The 21016-nt window shown below is 34.6% G+C and overlaps 1 protein-coding gene across 1 annotated transcript; it reads right to left on the bottom strand.

Annotated features, from left to right (window-relative positions):
* Positions 1-9551: 9551 nt before the first annotated feature.
* LOC143893340 (uncharacterized) lies at positions 9552-10391 on the bottom strand. The gene has a single exon (XM_077398601.1). It carries the CDS (start codon positions 10389-10391, stop codon positions 9552-9554), a length of 840 nt encoding a protein of 279 aa, XP_077254727.1.
* Between the last annotated feature and the right edge of the window lie 10625 nt (positions 10392-21016).

Raw genomic sequence — 21016 nt, 5'->3', positions numbered from 1 at the left:
TACACACGCGGAAAGCCAGAAAACCCGGGGGGTGGCCGGAGGGAGGGGGGGGAATCGCGAATCCGATTGTTTCAATCGGGTTTCGTGCGACGGTTTCCTTTTGTTGTCACGCTGTCCCGTCGCCAGCGTTCGAGAAGAGCGAATGATAAAAATTGTATTTGGTCAAGGCAATATTTCTTCGTGTTACTCCTTGTTACCAATGTTATTTTTTTAACAAATGATTGGATTTCAAAATGCTATACAAATTCTTTTGATTAGGTTAGTTTAGGTTACTATTAGAACTTATAATATAGATGCGTCTTTGTAAAAATTAAAAGCTGTTTTTAAACACTCGTAACTCGTTATCGCGAAATTAAACGTTTAGAGCTTACAGATAATGGATTTGATGTTCATTTGATTACAGAAAAATCTTTGTAAGAAAACACATGAAGCAAATAGCAATCTTCTCGTTGATACGTGGAGTCGGTAGACAAAGAGGAAGACGAGTAACGATCGCGAAAAAGGTCGGTGAAGGAAAGCCGCTTCCTCGAGACCATGTCGTTTAACGAGTTTTTGAAGTCAATTAACGTTTCATATTTATCTTTTCCTTTTTCCATTTCCCTTTTTCTCTTTTTTTTTTTTATTCTTTGTAACTATACCAGACGGAGTGAGCTGCCTCATTTGCATATACCTTCTCGGAAGCGTTGGAGCATCTGGTTGCGATAAGGAATCGAAGCGGTAGACCGTAGCTGGCTCGTTAATGAACCGGAAGATACACTAAACGCGAAAGAGAGACGCGGGTGAATAACTCCACCTATATGGTGCGCCGCGTCGCGCCGCGCCGCACCGCCGACGAAAGTTTTTGGTCTCTTCCACTTTACGATACCGCAAATACGATATCACGGTGCGCGGGAATGCGGTCTTACTTCGTACAACATCGCGGGACATAGCTAAAATTCATCGCGGCGTACTCCGAACGCCCGGCATCCTAAATGTCGTAATGTCCCGTCCGCTGGACGTCCTACGAGATGGACACCGAATCCAGCGCGGTATGCACGAATTGCGTATCCATTTTTATAGCTTTCGATTTCGTGGAAAATATTATGCTACGACTCGCCCTCCTTCGCTCGGTTCCCATAAGACCCGGGGTCGCCAAGTACGTCAGTTTTAGAAGTATGATGAAAGAATAAATTTTACGACGCGTATAAATTCAGGCTCAGCTTGATATTGTTACTTTTATAGCAACAATACGTTAAAATAATATTATTTCGCACAATACTATATTTTGACGAGCGCGAACACTTGGCGCTCTTTTGTTACCTCTTTTTACAAAGGTGTTTTTGTGGTGATAGAGCTCATACTTTGCTCTGATTTTCACATATATAACCAAACCGTTCGTACAATTAGAAAATATTTTTTTAATTGAAATAAATAAACGCTTGGATAAGGGTTTTATTATAGAAATAATAATAATGTTTCTTAAACGCGTGCGTTACTTTCACTTGTCAAATACTTAAAATAAGAATGTTCAATCGAGATGCGTCAGAAGTTTGTTAATAGATCCTTTAAAATTGAAGTTATTTCTTCGGTGTTTATTTAAGGAAGGACTGTTAACGGTAATACACGACTGGGATAACAAAATCAGGAAAATAGGGTTGATAGGTAGAAACAGCCGCATGCTAGAGACACGTATTTAGGGTGACACGAATAACAGAAGGGTGAGAATTATTGATCTAGAATAATACGAAGCAAAATAGTGACAATTCTGCTTTCATTATTGAATAATGGTAATAATTTTTCAGTGAAATAGGAGTTTATTTATGTTGATATGATCATAATTCTTACAACTTTGAGTATTCTAATAATTCTAATAGCTAAACAGATTTTAAAATAAAAAATTTTGCTAATATATAATTTACGTAAAGTAAATCGCAAACCAAAATTTCTTTGAAATTTAAGTTTTTTAATTAATTTTTAATATAACTTTGTAAATATCAGAAACCTTCTTATGTCTAATTATTCGACAATAATAGTGAGTTAATAAAAAACTGAAATGTAATGAACAGCACATACTTAATTACATCGTTTCCAGAAATCAATTTGAATTCTTTTCAGTTCATTTCAATTCAGAGGCCACTCGTGTATTATTCGCGATATTTTTCTTATCTCTACCTATATATACTCATTACGTCTTTTCGTGAAAGATTTAGGGAGCAGATACAATTATAAAATAAAGATTGCCATATTTTTAGATGTCTAGAAAGTGCATCAGAAATGTCAATAATAAATTAATCACTTTAAATTGATTTCTAGAAACTAATTAATTACGTATCGCTAACGGAGTAGACTAGATTATTATTAACCTGTTATCTCGTAACTATCGTTGCCTCGTTAATAATTTCTCTAGTTGATTCTAGGTCTGCGCTATAAAATAAAACACCATACGATCGTAATACGATATTATAAATGTGACAAGTACTTACCCGACACGCTTTTCCACAAGCGTGTTTCCTCAACGTATTCTTACTTTCCTTTGAGTTTTGCCTGCTTCGTCCGAAGCTATTATTCAAGCCCTTGTTATTATCGACAGCCGACGTATACGCGTATGTTGCGTATTACGCACGACCGGATGCAAGTATAGCGCAGCACGCGCCGTGCTCACTCGTGCACGGTTACCGTCGGTCATCCCCTTTCCCCCGGTTGTTGTCTTTCCCGTTCTCGACGTTCCCGCTCCGTAACGTCGTAACCCTCGTCGCAGGGTGCCTGCCGAAACACAAAACGTCACGATTCACGGCAGTCCGACGAATCCTGATAAATGACGCAATGACGGTATATCGACGAGGGCCTGGAAGATTAATGGTCCTCATTGTCGCGCAGCGTTGTGACGATTCAACACAAATCCAATACGGGACAAAATATAATTATATACGATTGCGACGACTTAGTTAAATTTCATGAATTTTTACGTAGCAATTTTCAAAACTATAAATTTAATTTTGATTTAATTGGATAAAAAATAATGTAATAATTGCACTAACAACATTGTCACAATTATTATGATGATCATCGTCCCAAGATCAAAGGCCTAGGATTTTTCAGGTGTTTTGCCCGCACGCATGACTTATGTTCCGCTACTATCACCACGAGTGCGTTCAATTCAAACGGAATTATTCATGTATCTGTATGCATTTATGCCACACGAATAAACCGTCTTTACAGTTTCATCGGTTTCATCGGTTATATGTAGCACTATAACCAACGAGAGATATACAGCGTGTACATATTAACGATATTTATTAGTGAAAACCAGTGAATTACGGCTCGCTGTTGAAGCGAAATACGGTCGTATCCGGTGGGAGTGCATGTAACGTCCGCGGTATAATTTCCCTCGAAGTTGCCGCGTATTATTTAACGTAGGGTAACGCCCTTAACGAGAATTTACGGCTTTTATAAAATATCTCGACTCGCGTGCGGGAGTATCCAAAAAATACGGAAGCTCTGTATTTTTCCGGTGTGAGGTGAGATCGTCGCAGAAACGTATAAATCTACGTGCGCGCTTCTCTCTACGATCTTTCCGCGGACACGTCTCGACGTTTCCGCAGATACAAATTTATTGCCGATCTTGAATTCTGCGTTAACAGTTTGAAATACATACATGTATAATAGCGCGCTGAATTTTTTGTCCCGCGGAGACAATATATTTCCAAAATATTTCTTATATTGAGCTACGTAATTATATACCAGAAAAATATCCTTATATAAAAATTTAAGAAGTAATTTAAGAAAGAGAAAGTCATATATATATTTCTTTCTATACATATAGTTTTTAACTTGTTTATTATCTCGTCGACTGCAAGATAAACCATTGCACCGTTGCAGTGGTTTGTATTAGTTGCAAGCGTGTTGTATGAGCTCGCTTCTTGTTTTCCTGAACTTCATATATAGAAAAGTACAACAAGACTAAGAATATATTGAAACGGTATAATTTTTGTGAGGTAAGATTTAAATATGTGTGTATATATATGTACATGTATGCTGTATCAAATACTATATTCAAGTTAGCGATGACACGTGCACCCGTTTTAAAAGAAACTGATGTAAAATCGAGAAATGAATCTATGTTATCGTGTGAAAGATATATTACTCTAGTCTTGTTATTGTTATCTCTTCTACTATTCGTTATTCTAGCGGCAAAAGCGATGAAAGTAATTATCTTTCTGACAATATCAATAACAGAGAGGATGAATTATTGGAAGTAGCAGCACTGCTGAATTAAGGGGTAATATTTATTGGAAAAATTCTCTCAACCGTTTTTACTCGCTTAGATATCCGTTGTACCGAATTATATGATATACGTAGGCGATATCCGGCAGTGATACTCGTACATTGTACTTATTCTTATCATACTCTGCCTTTGTATAAGGTTGTTTAATTTTTTATTTTAATCATTCACGATTCTGTAAATTAAGAAATTGATAATTCTTTCGGCTTATTTACTTAAAACTTTATTGAACTAGTACTAATTATTAATTATCATTTACAATTTATTAATATTATATATGTATATTGATGCAATATGGATTTAAAATATAATATTGTCTAATTTTTAGACAGATTTTATAAACATATATATAATTTAATAAAAACAACTATATTTATTATTCATTTTTCTACAGTTATCCTTATTTAGATTTTTACCAAATTTTATTATTTTCAATAACCCGTACACATTATTTTATCATTGAAAAGACATCTAAAAGAACAGTAGAGATAGGTTATACCGCATTACATTGCAAGAAAGACAATCGGACACGAAATCTGGGTGCCGTCCCGACATTGCAGCTGAATGCAGGTTGATCCAAGGCTGCTCAAAGTCTATACATATATATTCGCCGCGGACGAGAAAATCCTCCCTAACGGCATCTGAATATTGCAGCCTCATCCACTCTGATGCATCCACTTTACAAGCTTCGCTTACTCTGCTCGCGTGCGGGGGTTTACAACCTACTTTGAAGACCAATAGCTTCATCGCGAGCACGCATAACAAAAACTTTGCTAATGACAAAAAGGTTGCAGTATATCAACCATGAACAGCTGGGCGAGACAAAGAATGTGCCATGTCAAACGTCTCAAGAAAATAATTACCGGGAAAATCTTTAAAAATCATTAATATATTCTACAATCGTGTTTGCATAATTGCTTCTACACACCAGCTTAACTACATTTTAATCCTTAATCTTTGGAAATAAAATAATCTCTAATCTTTGAACATATCTTGTAATACAAAAGAAATTCCGTTCTTCAGTCAACACATACAATTTCAAAACGTATTAAAATGGAATAATATACCATACCATACCGTATTTGAAATATTTATCGGAGCAAAATTCTGTCTATATTAGCGTTATAAAAAATTGCAGCTATTCGCCAATGATATGTACAACTAGTAATTGATTAATCTTATTTTTAAAGATAATATAAATTTAAATTATGCAGAGCTAACACACAGAGATTTGATAGTGGAGAACGTAACATTTGTTATGCATTTATAAAATTGTAAATTCTTTGCAAATATATTAATAATCGAACAATATTTTATTGTTCCCATATATTGTTTTTACAATATTTTTTAATGTAAAATTACTTGCAAAATAGTAAACATAACAGATTATTATTATTATTATTATTATTATTATTTTGATAATTACGCTAGAAGATACAATGAACAACTAAATTAATTTTGACATTTTTCTTGACGTTACGCGCATGTAAGATATTTTAAAATATTTAGTTTTCGCCAGAGATAAAGGTGAAGTAACACTGACGGATCGCTTTTTAGTAATCGGCTTTTGTTCGACGGAAACAGCGGTTGAGTTTCAAAGTTCCGATCCCCGGCAGTGAATTAGATTGTCATTGCTCCTTAACCCTCTTCCACTTTAAGCGTTTGTTAAGCTCTCAAATAAGTTCCAGCAACGCTCTGGGCTTTAGCGCTCCGAGATCGATAGAATTGTTTTCGCTGTCTCCAGACACCCGCAGTCCCGCCTGGAATAATATTTTGTCGATTGAAGACTAGTTTGTATTTCAATCTGGATTATTCTACACGGATTGATCAGCACAGAGCTACACTGATAATTTCCACAGACACACTAAGGGGTGTTTTTCGCAAATTGCTTCATTGTCGAGAGTCTTGATTCATCGCCACCGATAATAGAACGAATCGTGTGACGAAGTTGCGCCCGTCCCGCGCGATTTTTCACAATCCACTTTCGCGACGATGGGTATATGTAAAGACCTCGTCCATATGCGCGGAGTAATATCCGCTCGACTGCATTAGCGGTCCGCTCGTCGTCGTCGTCGTCGCCTTGATGAGATTAGTACTTAAAGCCTATCAGAGCCCGTTTCCCGACCTCGGTCTATTTATTGTCAGAGCGCATCCGAAGACGCGCGCGCGAGTGGATGGATCGAAGCCCCCGAACAGGAAACACGGCGGAGCGGGTAATCGACCACTTTAACCGAGGCATTTCGCGCTGAAAATGTCTCACCTCCATTAACCGCGACAAGACATCGAACGTCTTACGTATAATCTTGTATAAACGAGAGGAGATCGATATACGACAGCCACGGAATTTAAACTGCGACTGTCCCGATAGGAAGAGCCTTATTCCCCCTTTCTCCCCTCCCCCCCCTCCCCGATACTATTCGTGCGAATGACGAAGTGTTGTACGAAGGTAACTTCTCTTATCCGAAAGCGAGACGCGCCGAGAATCGATGCAGCGCTCCTTTTAAATCTTCTATCACGACCGAATATGTATGCGGGATGACATTTTAAAGCCCGTATAAAATTGCTTTCTCTACGGTGGCTGAATTATTATTCGAGAATCGATTTGCTGATATTGTTGTAATTTTCACTTATATACAATATAATATGTATGTATATAGTACATTTAATTATTGAAACATATTACAGCAATATACTGTGCAATATAGTTTTGTCTAAAATAAAATTTAGAGAATTGTTACGATAGCGATATTTATTTTTTTTAGTTCTTCTATATATTCTTAAATATTCTCAAATAAAATAATTTTATATTTTGCGGATAATAATGTAACTGAAATAAATTCTTTTTAAATAATTAATGTAATTTACAATATATTTAAATTATGCTAAGCTTAATATCAAGATATAATTATAAACCGTCATTGAGGAAACTATACTAAAATAAAACCCACATAAAATGTTATGCTCAATAGATTTCGCATCGACAATGAGCATAAATGACATAAAACATTACGTATAACGAATATTACATTTTTATTGAAAGTTTCTATAATTTAAAAGATGACTTTGCCATCGCACGAAAATGTCAAAGTGACGCGACGATCTTACATAATACATGAATCAATCCGAGACTGGGATAAATTATCCCAGAGAATTTACGTCGCATGACTCATGACTATACATGTAACGTTTAATACTTAAGTCTTGCGTCTTCCCATCGGACATCGTGTCTAGACCCATCTCATTTTGAAAATAATTTTATTTTTGAAGATAATTTTACTTCTAAATGCCTCTGAAAAATGTTTAAAGATCAAGGAGCACTCAATTTTATTCGAAATATTATAAACTATTGCTGAAGAACAACGTTGATATTTTAATTTATTATTGGCCGTACCAAGTTTTGAATGCGTTCTTAATATATGCATAGAACATTCATAATTGCAATAATATTACGCGTTTTGCATCTTCAGAAGTTCCTCCAAACCATCATAAATCTTACGTTCTTTTGTGAACTTTTAATATCAAAGTGCTATGGGCTGCTTTCATTAACTTCGCAACAGTATAATATTTTCCGTAATATTTTATCGTACTGAACATAATTTACTGTTAACGGATACATACACACACAGTCATACGTTTACGTGACTTATATATTTTCCGATAATAACGCTTCGAAAATGATGAAAATAACCGAAGCTGCATTTATCCTCCATTTCTATGGCAGCCATAAATTGCAGACATTGCGAATGGTTGAAAGCATGAATGAACAAAATATTCACTTTGTTATCCCAATATTAGCTCGTACGAATACATATATTATAAGGAAAGAGACTATTGAAGTTCAAAAGCACAATCTTTCTATAAAATAGTTCTTATAAAATCTTATACATATAATATTTTATACATTTATTCTACTTTCTATTTTTTATCTGTCTTGTTCTTTTATCTTACTAAGTCTCGATTTTTGTTATTTTTATAGTGTTCGGAGTAGGTGTTTGTTTAAATGATCTTTATATTTGTCCTTTGTCGGCATTAACTCCCCACGTGAGAATTTATACAACTCTGATGATCGCGCGGGATCGCGAATCCAATTATACAGCTACGCCGCGGCGTGCCACCTTGAAATTATTAATCAGAGATCGCATTTGATTCGATACTAATCCCGTATTACGTACGTTCCGCTTTATCGGTTTCCATCTCGGGCGAGCTTTCGCAGGTAAATGCGAACGGACGTTCTGCACGCTTGCATTTCACCTGGCAATCCAGAGCACTCTCGACTTTCGGTTGAACGGAAAATTCTGTTCCGGAAAACAGCGCAACGGTGTAACGAAAAACGAGCTGGCTGTAAATTTATTTCCTTCCTGCGGGTTTTTTAATTATAATTTGTCGTTTAAACGGTTACAACGTAATTATTGTAGCGATACAAAGTGATAATTTATAGTAACTATGAAAAAATTGTTTAAAATATACAGTAATTCATCTTTTTTCGTTGAAATGAAAAAGAGCTTTTAATTTAACAATTATATCTTTTAAAAGAAAATTTTACATCAAAAAATTGGCTACAATAATTTTAAAAAATTAGTTAATACAATAAATTTTTACATGTGCTCATAACAATTTTATGCAAGAAATCTGTGGAGAATTAGAGTTAGTGCAAACTTTATGTAATTAAGCAAAATTATGTTATTGCGAGTGTCGGAAAATTGATAAGGATGTACATTTGAGTTTTGTTGTGACATTGACATATCTTTAGGCAAGACTTAACTAAGTCCTGAATAACTCGAATACAATGTTTGACGAGGCGCGAAGATTTACTCAGGTCTAACTATCGCTTTCTCGGTAATGATATATATAATACCGCTTAATCATATCGCGGCGCATCTCTTATACGCTTATGTTCACTAATTAATTACTGTGCTTGACAATATGGCATTCTAAGCTGAAATTTCCACGAGCATTATTACTGTTGCTATATACAAATCCGAAAGAGAGAGAGAATCAGAATCAGAATCAGAATCATCATTTATTAGACGCTCTGGGACTACGTCCCCTAAAGCGTCGAAACCAAATTACAAAGAGTATCAAATAAAATAAAATAAACATTCGAGCATTCATATATAACAAAAAAAATAAAAAAAATAAAAAAGTAACTACAATGGAAGATACAAGAGTAAAGTAAGTAAAGAAAATACAGATACTAATAGCTAAAAAATGATTTACAAGAGCCGTAGGGTAAAAAAAAAATAGTTTACACAATAATCTCAGGATACGCTTAGGTCTACCGACAGAAATCTCATGCGCTTAAAGATGAGAACAGAAATTTATATAATTTTGCCTTAAAAGAGCCGATACACGTCGTGTTGCGAATGTCGGAAGGGAGAGAATTCCACAGCTCGGCAGCAGAGAAACAAAAAGATCGCTTAAAGAATTCAGTACGGCAGAGCGGAAGGTTAAGGATATCGGTAGGAGATCTAGTATTCCGCTGCATGTTCTCATGCCTAAAAGTAAAATTGCTGAAGATAACTTGCGGCTTTTCCTTCCTGAGTACAGAGAATGTCAGACTTCCCACCAAATATGACCGCCTAAGATCGATCTTGAGCCAGCCCAATCTGACAAGATACGGAGTGATGTGTTCGTCGCGCTTAAGGTTGAAGATAAAGCGCACACATCTGTTCAGGGCTCTCTGCAGGCGCAGGTTATGCTGGCCTGTGATGTTAGTGAGAACTGTGCAGCAGTAGTCAAAATGAGGAAGCATTAAGGCAGAGACAAGCTTCACACGAAGAGGAACTGGGAGAAGTTGCCTGCAAAGTTTAAGCTGGTAGAGAGCCGAATTCACTTTGGAGATCGTTTTAGTCGCCTGTTTTTCCCATGAGAGAGTGCTATTGATTGTCACACCCAAGTACTCCACCGAGTCCGAGAAAGGAATCGCAGATTCCCCGACTCGAACCTGAGGCACAGAGTCCAGATCGACGTTCCTTACAAAGCGCAGTGTTCCCAAGATCATTGCCTTTGTCTTTCCAGGGTTGATCGTCAGCTTGTTATCGACAGCCCACTGCACAATCCTCTCTATATCCTCATTTATCCTCTTGATAGCGTCCAAAAGAAACACTGGCTCAGCATGCAGATAGATCATAAGATCATCCGCGTAAAAATTGTACTTGCAGTGCTGTAGGACATTTCCGAAATCCACCAGGTAGAGGAGAAAGAGAATCGGTCCGAGAACAGAAGAGAGAGAGAGAGAGAGAGAGAGAGAGAGAGAGAGAGAGAGAGAGAGAGAGAACTCAGCTTTATTTTGCAATACGTTTAGTGAGTTAGGAAATAAAAACTCATAAATATCCACGTAGCTTAGCCCCTAGATATGTTTTTTTTTTGTTTTATAAATATTTAAATAAATTTAGAAAAATTAAAATTAAAGAATTGATATATTTCTGTGTATTTTAATACAAAATCTCAAATACCTCTACTTTTACAAATACCTTTACTTACTTAAATCAGAAAATAAAACTGTGTCAGCGTCGGAATTTTCTTCATGTATACAGTCGAGTAAAGTGTGACATGTTTCCACGCGTTTGCTACAATTACTGGCATCATTTGTCACGCGTACGCGCGCGTTTACAGACTCAAAGAAAGAAAGCATAACTTATTTTACTCTGTGCTTTGTATTTTGTTACGTATTTTGCTTGTCTTGTCGTTCGTAATTGAAACAAGCCATTTGGATTATGTCAAGAAAGAATGACTTGTCGTGGTTTAGTTCCTACACAATGAAGAAATATTGAAATATAAATGGATGAGTTTTTTTGTAAACAAATTGATTTGATTAATTTAGGAGTTGCAGTACTATACGCGTAAATGTATAAGATGCCATTACAGAAAGAGAAAAGGGAAAAAAGAATATGTGCGACATGCGAAAATTATTTTATGCTTTAAGATTGTTTTTTTTTTGCGTTTGCTTAATTTGTAAAAACTTTAAAATTTATAAAGATTTGAGCTTTACAATTAATTTTCTTTTCATAACAGTTTTCAAAGAGTGCAACGTATTAAAATATTTTCAGACTCTAATAAGTAGAAAGAGAGAGATTTTTTAACATAAAACATTTAAAGGAGAGATTATATATCGTGGAGCAGTTATAATTAAAGATATTCGATTTTTATTGCCAAACAAGATTTATGATGTAAGATGTAAAAGAAGTTAAATGATTTCTTGTTTCATAACCCCCGGGACAAACGCTTAGCCAAGACTTTGATGTTTAAGCTCATCTACCCGGCTTTCATGTTATCTTCACAAGATACCTATAAAACTTTACTTCAAAATAAGCCATTTTTGTTTTTCAACGATGGGCTTGAAGAATTGCAATTCTGAAAGCGATATTTTGAAACCTTTCTTAAGCATTATGCAGCTTCGTTATTTTTTAACGACCGTAACATTAATTTTTATTAATTATTAATACAAGAGTATAAAAATGTCGACGACGATCAATGAAGTAACGAAATGTCGCAAATTATTGGAGAAGCGACAAGGGAGGTTTCTCCTTTCCCTTTTGCTTCTTCATAGAGGAAGCTTTGTTTTCGTAAATTCGTATATGAACTATGAACCTCTTTGATTGCGTATAAAGTTGGCTCTAATCAACCAAATTTTAAAAAATTATATATAAAATAGGGATAGAAGAAAATATTGTTTTTTGAGTTTTTAATGTCAATATGTTCAGAGTGTTCTAAAACGTCGAAATATTGCATTAAAAAAATGTCGGTATGTGTGTATATGTATGTATGTATGTATGTATGTATGTATGTATGTATGTCTGTGCTAAATTTACAGAAATTTCTATAACTCCAGAACTGATCAACCAAATCTTAACGAATTATATATGAAATAGCGGTAGAAAAGACTGAAGAATATAATAGAATTAATAAAAATTGTTAATAATAAAGGGGTTACCGATTTCTGTTAAAAAGAAGTTTACCGAAATGTTTTAATTTTATTATATTCTTCAGTCTTTTTTTTTTCTATATTTCTATTTCATATATAATTCTTTAAGGCCGGTATTCATAGTCGGGTCTTATATCCAAGATCGTCTTAAGTATAGTCTTAAGGCGTCATCAGCCAATCAGAGGGCCGTATTAGCATCTTATGTCATTACTTCCTCTATAGTACAGGGAAATTAGGATTTTTCTGCGGAATAATTCGCATGTAGCTAAATTTTTGCATGGACCTTTATTTCGTCGTTAAAAACAATATGTGAAAAATCCCCATCGATGTGACCCCTGCTAAAAATTTTACAGAGGGTCAAAGGTAAAGAAAAACAGTTTTTTGCGAATATTTCTTTATTCATTAGTCCTACGGCAAAAATAGTTATTACAAAATTTGTAGCTTATAAAATTCTCTACAAAAAATGTTCTATAAGTTTTTTTGTACAAGCAATACTTTTCACGTAATAAATTTTGCAAGATATGCGCTGCGCGGTAAATTTACGGAGCGCGCTGACAGACGTCAAATAAATTGAAGCGTCGCACGCGCGCACAAAAAATGCCATATCTTTTGAACGAATCATCGTACAAAAATGATCGAAGAATCGTTGAAAAGCAGAAACTTTCAGCTTTTTAATGCAATTTGGTTCGTTATTCTATGATAATTTTTGAAAATTCTACGATGGTTTAAACAAATTGTTACATGCATTTTTTGCCTTTTTTCATAAAATCAGCCACAAGTAGGTTCCAAATTGTTTAAAAAAAAAACGCCAGCAGGATATTACAGTATATACTTCATACTTTGACCCTACCAGAGGAAAAAAATTACAAAAATTTTTTGCTTTAAAATCAAGCTATTGACATTTTCAGTAATTTTTAAAATTTTTGATGAAACGTTAAAATTAAAATCGTCATAACTTGGCGAAAAACTGAGCTAGAAAATTTTTTTAAAAAGCAATCGAAAGCTTGAAATGTCTACTTTTAGGTCCTACATTGCAATAGTCCTCATTTTCTTGCATTTTTATTTATTTATGTAAATATACGAGTTGTTGCGAAAAATCTTATTTAAACAAAGAACTATATATTTACTTATAGTAGTTTTGTATAAAAATTTACGTTTCTCGGGGATAATGCACTGTTTTCCACACCACCTCGGAGGTACAGTGCTAAGCGCGTTTTTTTTTTTAACGTGGTGTCCCCATTAGGCTTAATCCACTGTTTTTCTAAGAGAAATGAAGCAAATCAATTTCCATGGTAAACATTCTTTTGCAAACGTGAAAAAACACACATTTTGCTATTAAGTCTCTGCTTCTTCTTCAATTCCCTCCGTTAGCTCGATATCCATAATTTTCGCGTCAACTTCTTCAATTTCCATGGCTTCCCCCAAGAAATCTGCAGGTTTGTCTTCGTAGCTGTCGATATAGCAATCTTCGATTGCATCAGGTGCTGTGTTAAGGCAAGACTGGCCATGGCAATGTCCACACACTGCTGAACATTTTAAACCCATTTTTCTGCAGCCACAATTAAATCCGCAACTTTTTGAGCAGTTGCAAAAAATGGAGTTTAATAGAGTGTCCGGAGCAGGTGGTAGCAGAGATGGAATCGGCTCCAAAATATTATTCCTCCTTATCCATCCCCAATCTTCAGGATTGAGATCGTTCCCGAGCCATGTTTGCACTTGATAGTACACCCGATACAAATGCTGTTGAGCAGCACTAGATGTTGGTGGAAGAGTAGATAATTTCACTGCCTTAGTAAGCCGCGTTGATTTAGCAAAACAATAATACCTAAATATATCTATCGATTCCTCATTATGTGGAACGCCATACATCGCCAAAAGAAAGCGTACTCCATTACTAAAAATTAATTCTGGCGAACATCCTTTTATTTTAAAAACTTTCGCAGAATTTCTCAAATCATCACGTTTTTCTAATAATTTTAAAGCTTTCGATTTACCTTTATTTATTTACTCTTCCACCAACATCTAGTGCTGCTCAACAGCATTTGTATCGGGTGTACTATCAAGTGAAAACATGGCTTGGGAACGATCTCAATCCTAAACACTGGGGATGGATAAGAAGGAATGATATTTTTTGGAGTCGATTCCATCTTTGCTATCACTTGCTTCGGACACTCTGTTAAACTCCATTTTTTCAACTGCTCGAAAAATTGCGGATTCAACTGTGGCTGCAGAAAAATGGGTTTAAAATGTTCAGCAGTATGTAGACATTGCCATGGCCTTGCCAGACTTGCCTTAACGCAGCATCTAATATAATCGAAAAATGCTATGTCAGCTACGAAGACGAATCTCCAGATTTCTTGGCGGAAGCAATAGAAATTGATTTGCTTTATTCCTCTTAAAAAAAACAGTGGATTAGACCTAATGGGGACATCACGTAGAAAAAAACGCGCTTAGCATTGTACCTCTGAGGTGGTGTGGAAAACAGTGCATTATCCCCGAGAAACGTAAATTTTTATACAAAACTACTATAAGTAAATATATAGTCCTTTGTTTAAATAAGATTTTTCGCGACAACTCGTATATTTACATAAATAAATAAAAATGCAAGAAAATGAGGACTATTGCAATGTAGGACCTAAAAGTAGACATTTCAAGCTTTCGATTGCTTTTTAAAAAAAATTTCTAGCTCAATTTTTCGCCAAGTTATGACGATTTTAATTTTAACGTTTCATCAAAAATTTTAAAAATTACTGAAAATGTCAATAGCTTGATTTTAAAGCAAAAAATTTTTGTAATTTTTTTCCTCTGGTAGGGTCAAAGTATGAAGTATATACTGTAATATCCTGCTGGCGTTTTTTTTTTTAAACAATTTGGAATCTACTTGTGGCTAATTTTATGAAAAAAGGCAAAAAATGCATGTAACAATTTGTTTAAACCATCGTAGAATTTTCAAAAATTATCATAGAATAACGAACCAAATTGCATTAAAAAGCTGAAAGTTTTTGCTTTTCAACGATTCTTCGATCATTTTTGTACGATGATTCGTTCAAAAGATATGACATTTTTTGTGCGCGCGTGCGACGCTTCAATTTATTTGACGTCTGTCAGCGCGCTCCGTAAATTTACCGCGCAGCGCATATCTTGCAAAATTTATTACGTGAAAAGTATTGCTTGTACAAAAAAACTTATAGAACATTTTTTGTAGAGAATTTTATAAGCTACAAATTTTGTAATAACTATTTTTACCGTAGGACTAATGAATAAAGAAATATTCGCGAAAAACTGTTTTTCTTTACCTTTGACCCTCTGTAAAATTTTTAGCAGGGGTCACATTGATGGGGATTTTTCACATATTGTTTTTAACGACGAAATAAAGGTCCATGCAAAAATTTAGCTACATGTGAATTATTCCGCAGATTTGACTTTTTTTTTGTTTAATTTCCCTGTACTACTATGAGGAAGCCAAGTGCAAATTTCTAATTTGCACAATTTTTGTTTCTCTGTTGCTTTGTATTTTTTTTATCAGAGAAACGCGAATAGCAGTATATAGCATACGTGATTTATGGTAAAAATAAATATCTATTAAAATATCGATTGATATCATTCGGTTTTCCGATACCATGGCGCGGTCCAGATATAGAAAACACATTCAGCGGATTTCGCGAAAATTATTGTTCTCTTGTTTTAGAAGGTAAACGCGCCCGCAAAAAAAAGCAGTGCAAGAAACATGGAGAAGCTTTTGGCGTAGCTTCAAATACGGAACATCTGAGATTTCTCATACTTTCTTTCATGTAAGAACAAAATGTGAAATAAATTTTTCCTTGAGAAAAAGTCTGGAAATCTAAGAATTTCAATGTTTTACAAAAATCTTATATTTTGTTTAATTTCAAGTGAATTTTATTTCTCTAATTGGTTTAATGGATTGTTAATTAATAAACATTTAAAGTCGAGATTTAAAAAATCAAGAAGAAATCAGAATAATAAAAAAATGCTGCAATATTTTCTCTCATTTTATCGCCATTGTAGCGATTTCTCTCTCTCTTTCTCTCTCTGTTTGCTGCAATATAAATATTATATATATGTATACATATATATAAAATTTTATTATATTCTTTCTTCGAGGCAAACGTTCAGTAGCATTAAACTACGAGTGTTCAGTGAACTATGCGTGAATTATATAAAGCGCTTTCAAGCTTGAAAAGCTTTATGCAAATCAGTATATAATGCTTTTCCCAACAACTTAAATGTAGTATCATTAATAGTGTCAAATTGTAATCAATAAAACATTTCATTGAAATAACATTAGTTGGTTAAATTATGTTGCAAATATATTGTTTGTGTAGTTTATTGTTAAAATAACAAGTGTTAATTATAAAACTATAACGTTTTATTATATATTATAATAATTGAACTGTAATTATATTTTAACTCTAAAAATTTATTATTATAATAATTTCACACTTTAATATTTATATTAAATAACATATTAAATGAAATTATTTAGGGATTTTTTGAAAAATAATTAGATTGTAGCAAAACAGTAACAGTTCTTAGAAAATAAGGTATTGAAAATAAAATTATTATATTTAAAAAACTTGAATTTAAGTATTAGTTTACTTAAAGATATTTAATGAGAAACGTTAAGAAAATTGTAGAAAAGTCATAATACCTATTTAGCAGAAATTTCTTAAGAATGGCAAAAAGTTTAGGATTTGTTTGTGATCATATTTAAAATAAAAACACAATTGTCTTTTTAGTCCAGAAATGGTAAAGAAAATAACGACTAAATTTGTAATTTTCTTTTAGTTTGTGCGATTCATATTACTCGTCGCTACATATATTCCTTACAGATCAGTAAGAAGTGTTTCGAAATCGCTACTATTACGTAATAGTTCTCTAATTTGTAAATCGGCGCAAATCATTGTATTAATACAACTCCGGAAATTTATTGAACGCGTCTAGATAGATCATTCACCTCGCGACGATCAGATTCATTTTAAAATTTTTATTTGTTTCCTGTCGCTGAATTCACTCGACCTCGTGAAAGAAGAATTGTGCAATATCCGAGGATTTTTTAATAGAATGTCAATTATTTTGATTTATACGAAACCCAATAAAAATAATGGATATTACTACTTCGATATTATATTGAATTACGCGTTCAGCCGGAATGGAAAGCGACTACAAGTTCATAAATCACGCCACTTAGTTTATTTTTCTACAATTTGCTCCAATTCCCTTGGTGCTTCCAACCGTTTTGAGCGTTCGGATTTCACGGTATCTCGGTAAATCTGTTTGTAGGGAGAATATAGCCGTTCGAATTTCACCTTCAATTAAGTATCTCGATCTCGCGTTCCACGTATCGATAGCCGTGCTAAATAGTTTGATCGCATCTCTAATTGAATTACCCGAGATTTACGCGGATAGTGTTCATCGTGCATGCAAGATAGGCATTTCTGACTTTGCAATCAAATGTAAAAATGAGACACAAAGATAGAAGTGAGAAACAAGACGTAAAAAATAAAATGTAATATTAACGTAATAAAGTTATATATTCAGGGATATAACAAAGTCATAAAAATATAACCAAGCACAATTGCTTAGCGAATCGACGTAAAAGTTGAAATAAAAATCTCGGTAAATTGGATATCTCTAAAATAACTGTAACGTACAAGATTATTTTTACATTTTCGACGTGCACGCGCGAAGAACAACACGCGCTTGGCGGTTTCTAATTTCTGCACGCCGCTGCATCCTCTTCGCGGTAAGATTTACAGCGGCCGCAATTTTTTCTCCATTTGTAGGTTTCCCGTGGCAAAAAAAGAAGCGGCTCTCCACCTCTGAAACCACATGGTGAGCGCGAGTATAAAAATTACCGCCCCGACACACGCTACAGGGTTGCATAAAATTACGCACGTATAACGTGACGGTCGCGGGAGATACATACGCTTTGATTTTCGTAACGGCGCAAACAAATCAAATTTGCATAGATATATGTATAAATTTGTAACTCGCGAATTGACGTAAGTAAAAATCGATGGATTAAACGCAGGCCGGTGGAGTAAACGCATACGCGATGGTCGGTGGAACGTTTACTACATCACCAATCTTATAAAACCGTATTTATAAGTCTACATCTACACCATGAAGACTTCTTACATCATGCTGGCGACCACAGTCTCTGAGTGTCCTTGACTCTGGATGCTAGAGTCCCTGTATAAGATGCGAGACGCCATTTTGTTGCAAAATAGCCTCAGTGGCCAGACTCTCATATAGGGACTCTAGGTGAATCTAAATCTGATTTGCAGCGAAAACGATATTATTTATAAACGACGTTATCAGAATCCCAAAAGTCACTCGTGATAAAAAATAAATTAGCAATATTGAAGCAATAATAGTAATTATTTATTATAAATATGGATTTTATAAAAACACAGGTCTTGTTTTAGTTTTTAAAAAGTAATGTGACACTTATAAAGATAATATCTTCAAAACAATTTCCGTCGCCAGCGAATGATTCAAAATAAGTCGTTTTATTTTCGACCCAACTGGCCAATTGAAACCAAATTACACAACGTTTCGACCGAATTCCACCATTCGACCATTTCGCTTTGATTGTCTTACTGTTCGGACGTTGTGCCTCGATATGGCTTGTGACGTTTTGATCTCACCGTTTGTTTTGGAACGCATAAGAATTTTTTGCGTTTGTCTTGACGTTGTCAGGACACCACGTCAACGATGCATGTAAATTTGTTATGCGGATCGGTGTAACCTAAAGCACTTGATAAGGACCGGAATTCGGTCGAAACGTTGTGCAATTTGGTTTCAATTGGCCAGTTGGGTCGAAAATAAAACGACTTATTTTGATAATATCTTCTTTGTATAATTTTTAGAATTCAGCTTAGTCCCACATTTCCGAAGCTCAAATCCAACTATCATAATTTTTGTCATGTGAATTCTGGTAACGAGATCGATAGTAAGTGCGGTACCGCCCACTTCTGAATTGAGTTTTCCTCATAATTCTCCTTTCAAACGAAATTCTAGTATGGCATGTAGCCAACGTCATAAAGTTCGATCGTAAGAAACAAGTTTTGTCAGAACCAATTTAACCATTTTTGCACGAATAAAATATGCACACACAATTCTTACAAATAGTGCAACAGTTTATAGTCCTGATTAGAAATTAACCAGGATTAAATTGAGATTATTAAATCATCACAGTTCCTACATTCAATCCAATTTTCTAAATTAATTCAACACAGTTTTATTATTCTTAAAATATAAAAATTTGATGAAAAAGATAACTGTAATAGATATATTAATTTACATAAATAATTAATCTTCAGGACACTAAAATCAAACGAAGCGCGTAATGTGTCGTAATTGTTTACTTATCAAAATTAAATTTTAAGGAACGGAATATTTAGCGTACATTTTAAGATACTTCATAACAAGTTAGATATTTCGTAGCAGTAAAACTGCCTGATATACAGACTTGTTGTTTGTCTTTGACGCGCACAGATTGCGCCGGCACGTGAACAAGATCATCAAAACACGTTATCATTCGCACGGGAACGCTCGAGCAGACAGGTAGGGCTGTGAATCGCTCTGCATGTCGTATTACTCGAAACGCGGTCGTTCTTCGAACGATTAACAATTATCTCAAATTCACACGATCAGCCATTCGTAAGCGTTTACTATCTATAGTTCTAACGCGATAGCTTTTGTCAAAGCAAATACAGGGTGATTTTAAATTATTGTCGGGGTTTCCGTGGCCTATAATTTTCAAACCGGAAACAACAAAATAAAACGGCTTGCAGAATATGGAAGTGTAACTCAAAAAATTTTATTTCGCAACGCTGTGCTCGCCGCATTGATGTCCGGAAGATAATATAACATATTTGAAAATGGGGACTGTTCAAGAAAAAGCAATGTGCGGTACTTTGATGATTTTTCAAAACAAAGTTTGTTATCACAACGCAACATCGTTACAGAACTCAATATGGAAAAGCTCCACTTTTAGGTAATACTATATATCCAACGTTGATTAAAGCAATTTCAAGAGATTGGTATTCGGCACCAAAAAGGCGCGGGAAGACCGAGCACTTCGCAGAAAGATGTTGATCGAATCCACGATGAACCGAAGACCAAGAATTGTTGCTGCGATAGAAATAGTTACACCGCAAATGCTGGAGAACACTCGGAGGGAAATTAATTATTACTTGGAAATCTTACGTGCCACGAAAGGCGCGCATGTTGAAGTTGTTCAGCATTCTGCAATATTGATTCTAGCTATAAGGTAATCAAACTTTTTCAGTTATACTTCCATATTCTGTAAGCAGTTTTGTTGTTCTCGGTTTGAAAATTCTACGCCACGGAAACCCCGATAATAAGTTAAAATCACTTCGTATATTCTGCACGGTTTATTCGTCGAGAATGAAATCGAAGAAGCACCGGAGATTGTATACTACTTCACAACATATAGGGTGACAATCGTTTATGTAAAGACTTTTTGGATTTTTTGAACGCAGTATATTGTATCTTCTATCGAATTTTTCAATTTATGTTTATTTCTATCAATGTAGATTAACTTTAATCTCGATTTAACTTATCTTCTATCTTTTTTTAATTCTTAGAACTAGAAAAAGATGAAAAGTAAGTTAAACCGAGATTAAAGTTAATCTTATATTGGTAGAAATGGACATTTTAAACGCACTATTTTCCAATCGAGAGTGCAAAGCGGTGTGCGGATCACCGAATCAAGTTATTCAAATGACAGCATGCTACATTATTCATTAATTTGTAGTGCAAGAAAATAGAATATTCAGTGT

Source organism: Temnothorax americanus, unplaced genomic scaffold (assembly GCF_048541705.1).
Source record: "Temnothorax americanus isolate GAGA-0224 unplaced genomic scaffold, ASM4854170v1 Scaffold12, whole genome shotgun sequence".
NCBI lineage: Eukaryota > Metazoa > Arthropoda > Insecta > Hymenoptera > Formicidae > Temnothorax > Temnothorax americanus.
This window is presented reverse-complemented; position numbering and strand designations above follow the sequence as displayed.

What these genes read in the sequence shown, in the direction of transcription:
- LOC143893340 (XM_077398601.1), bottom strand. Translation starts at nt 10,391, where the DNA reads ATGATCTATCTGCATGCTGAGCCAGTGTTTCTTTTGGACGCTATCAAG.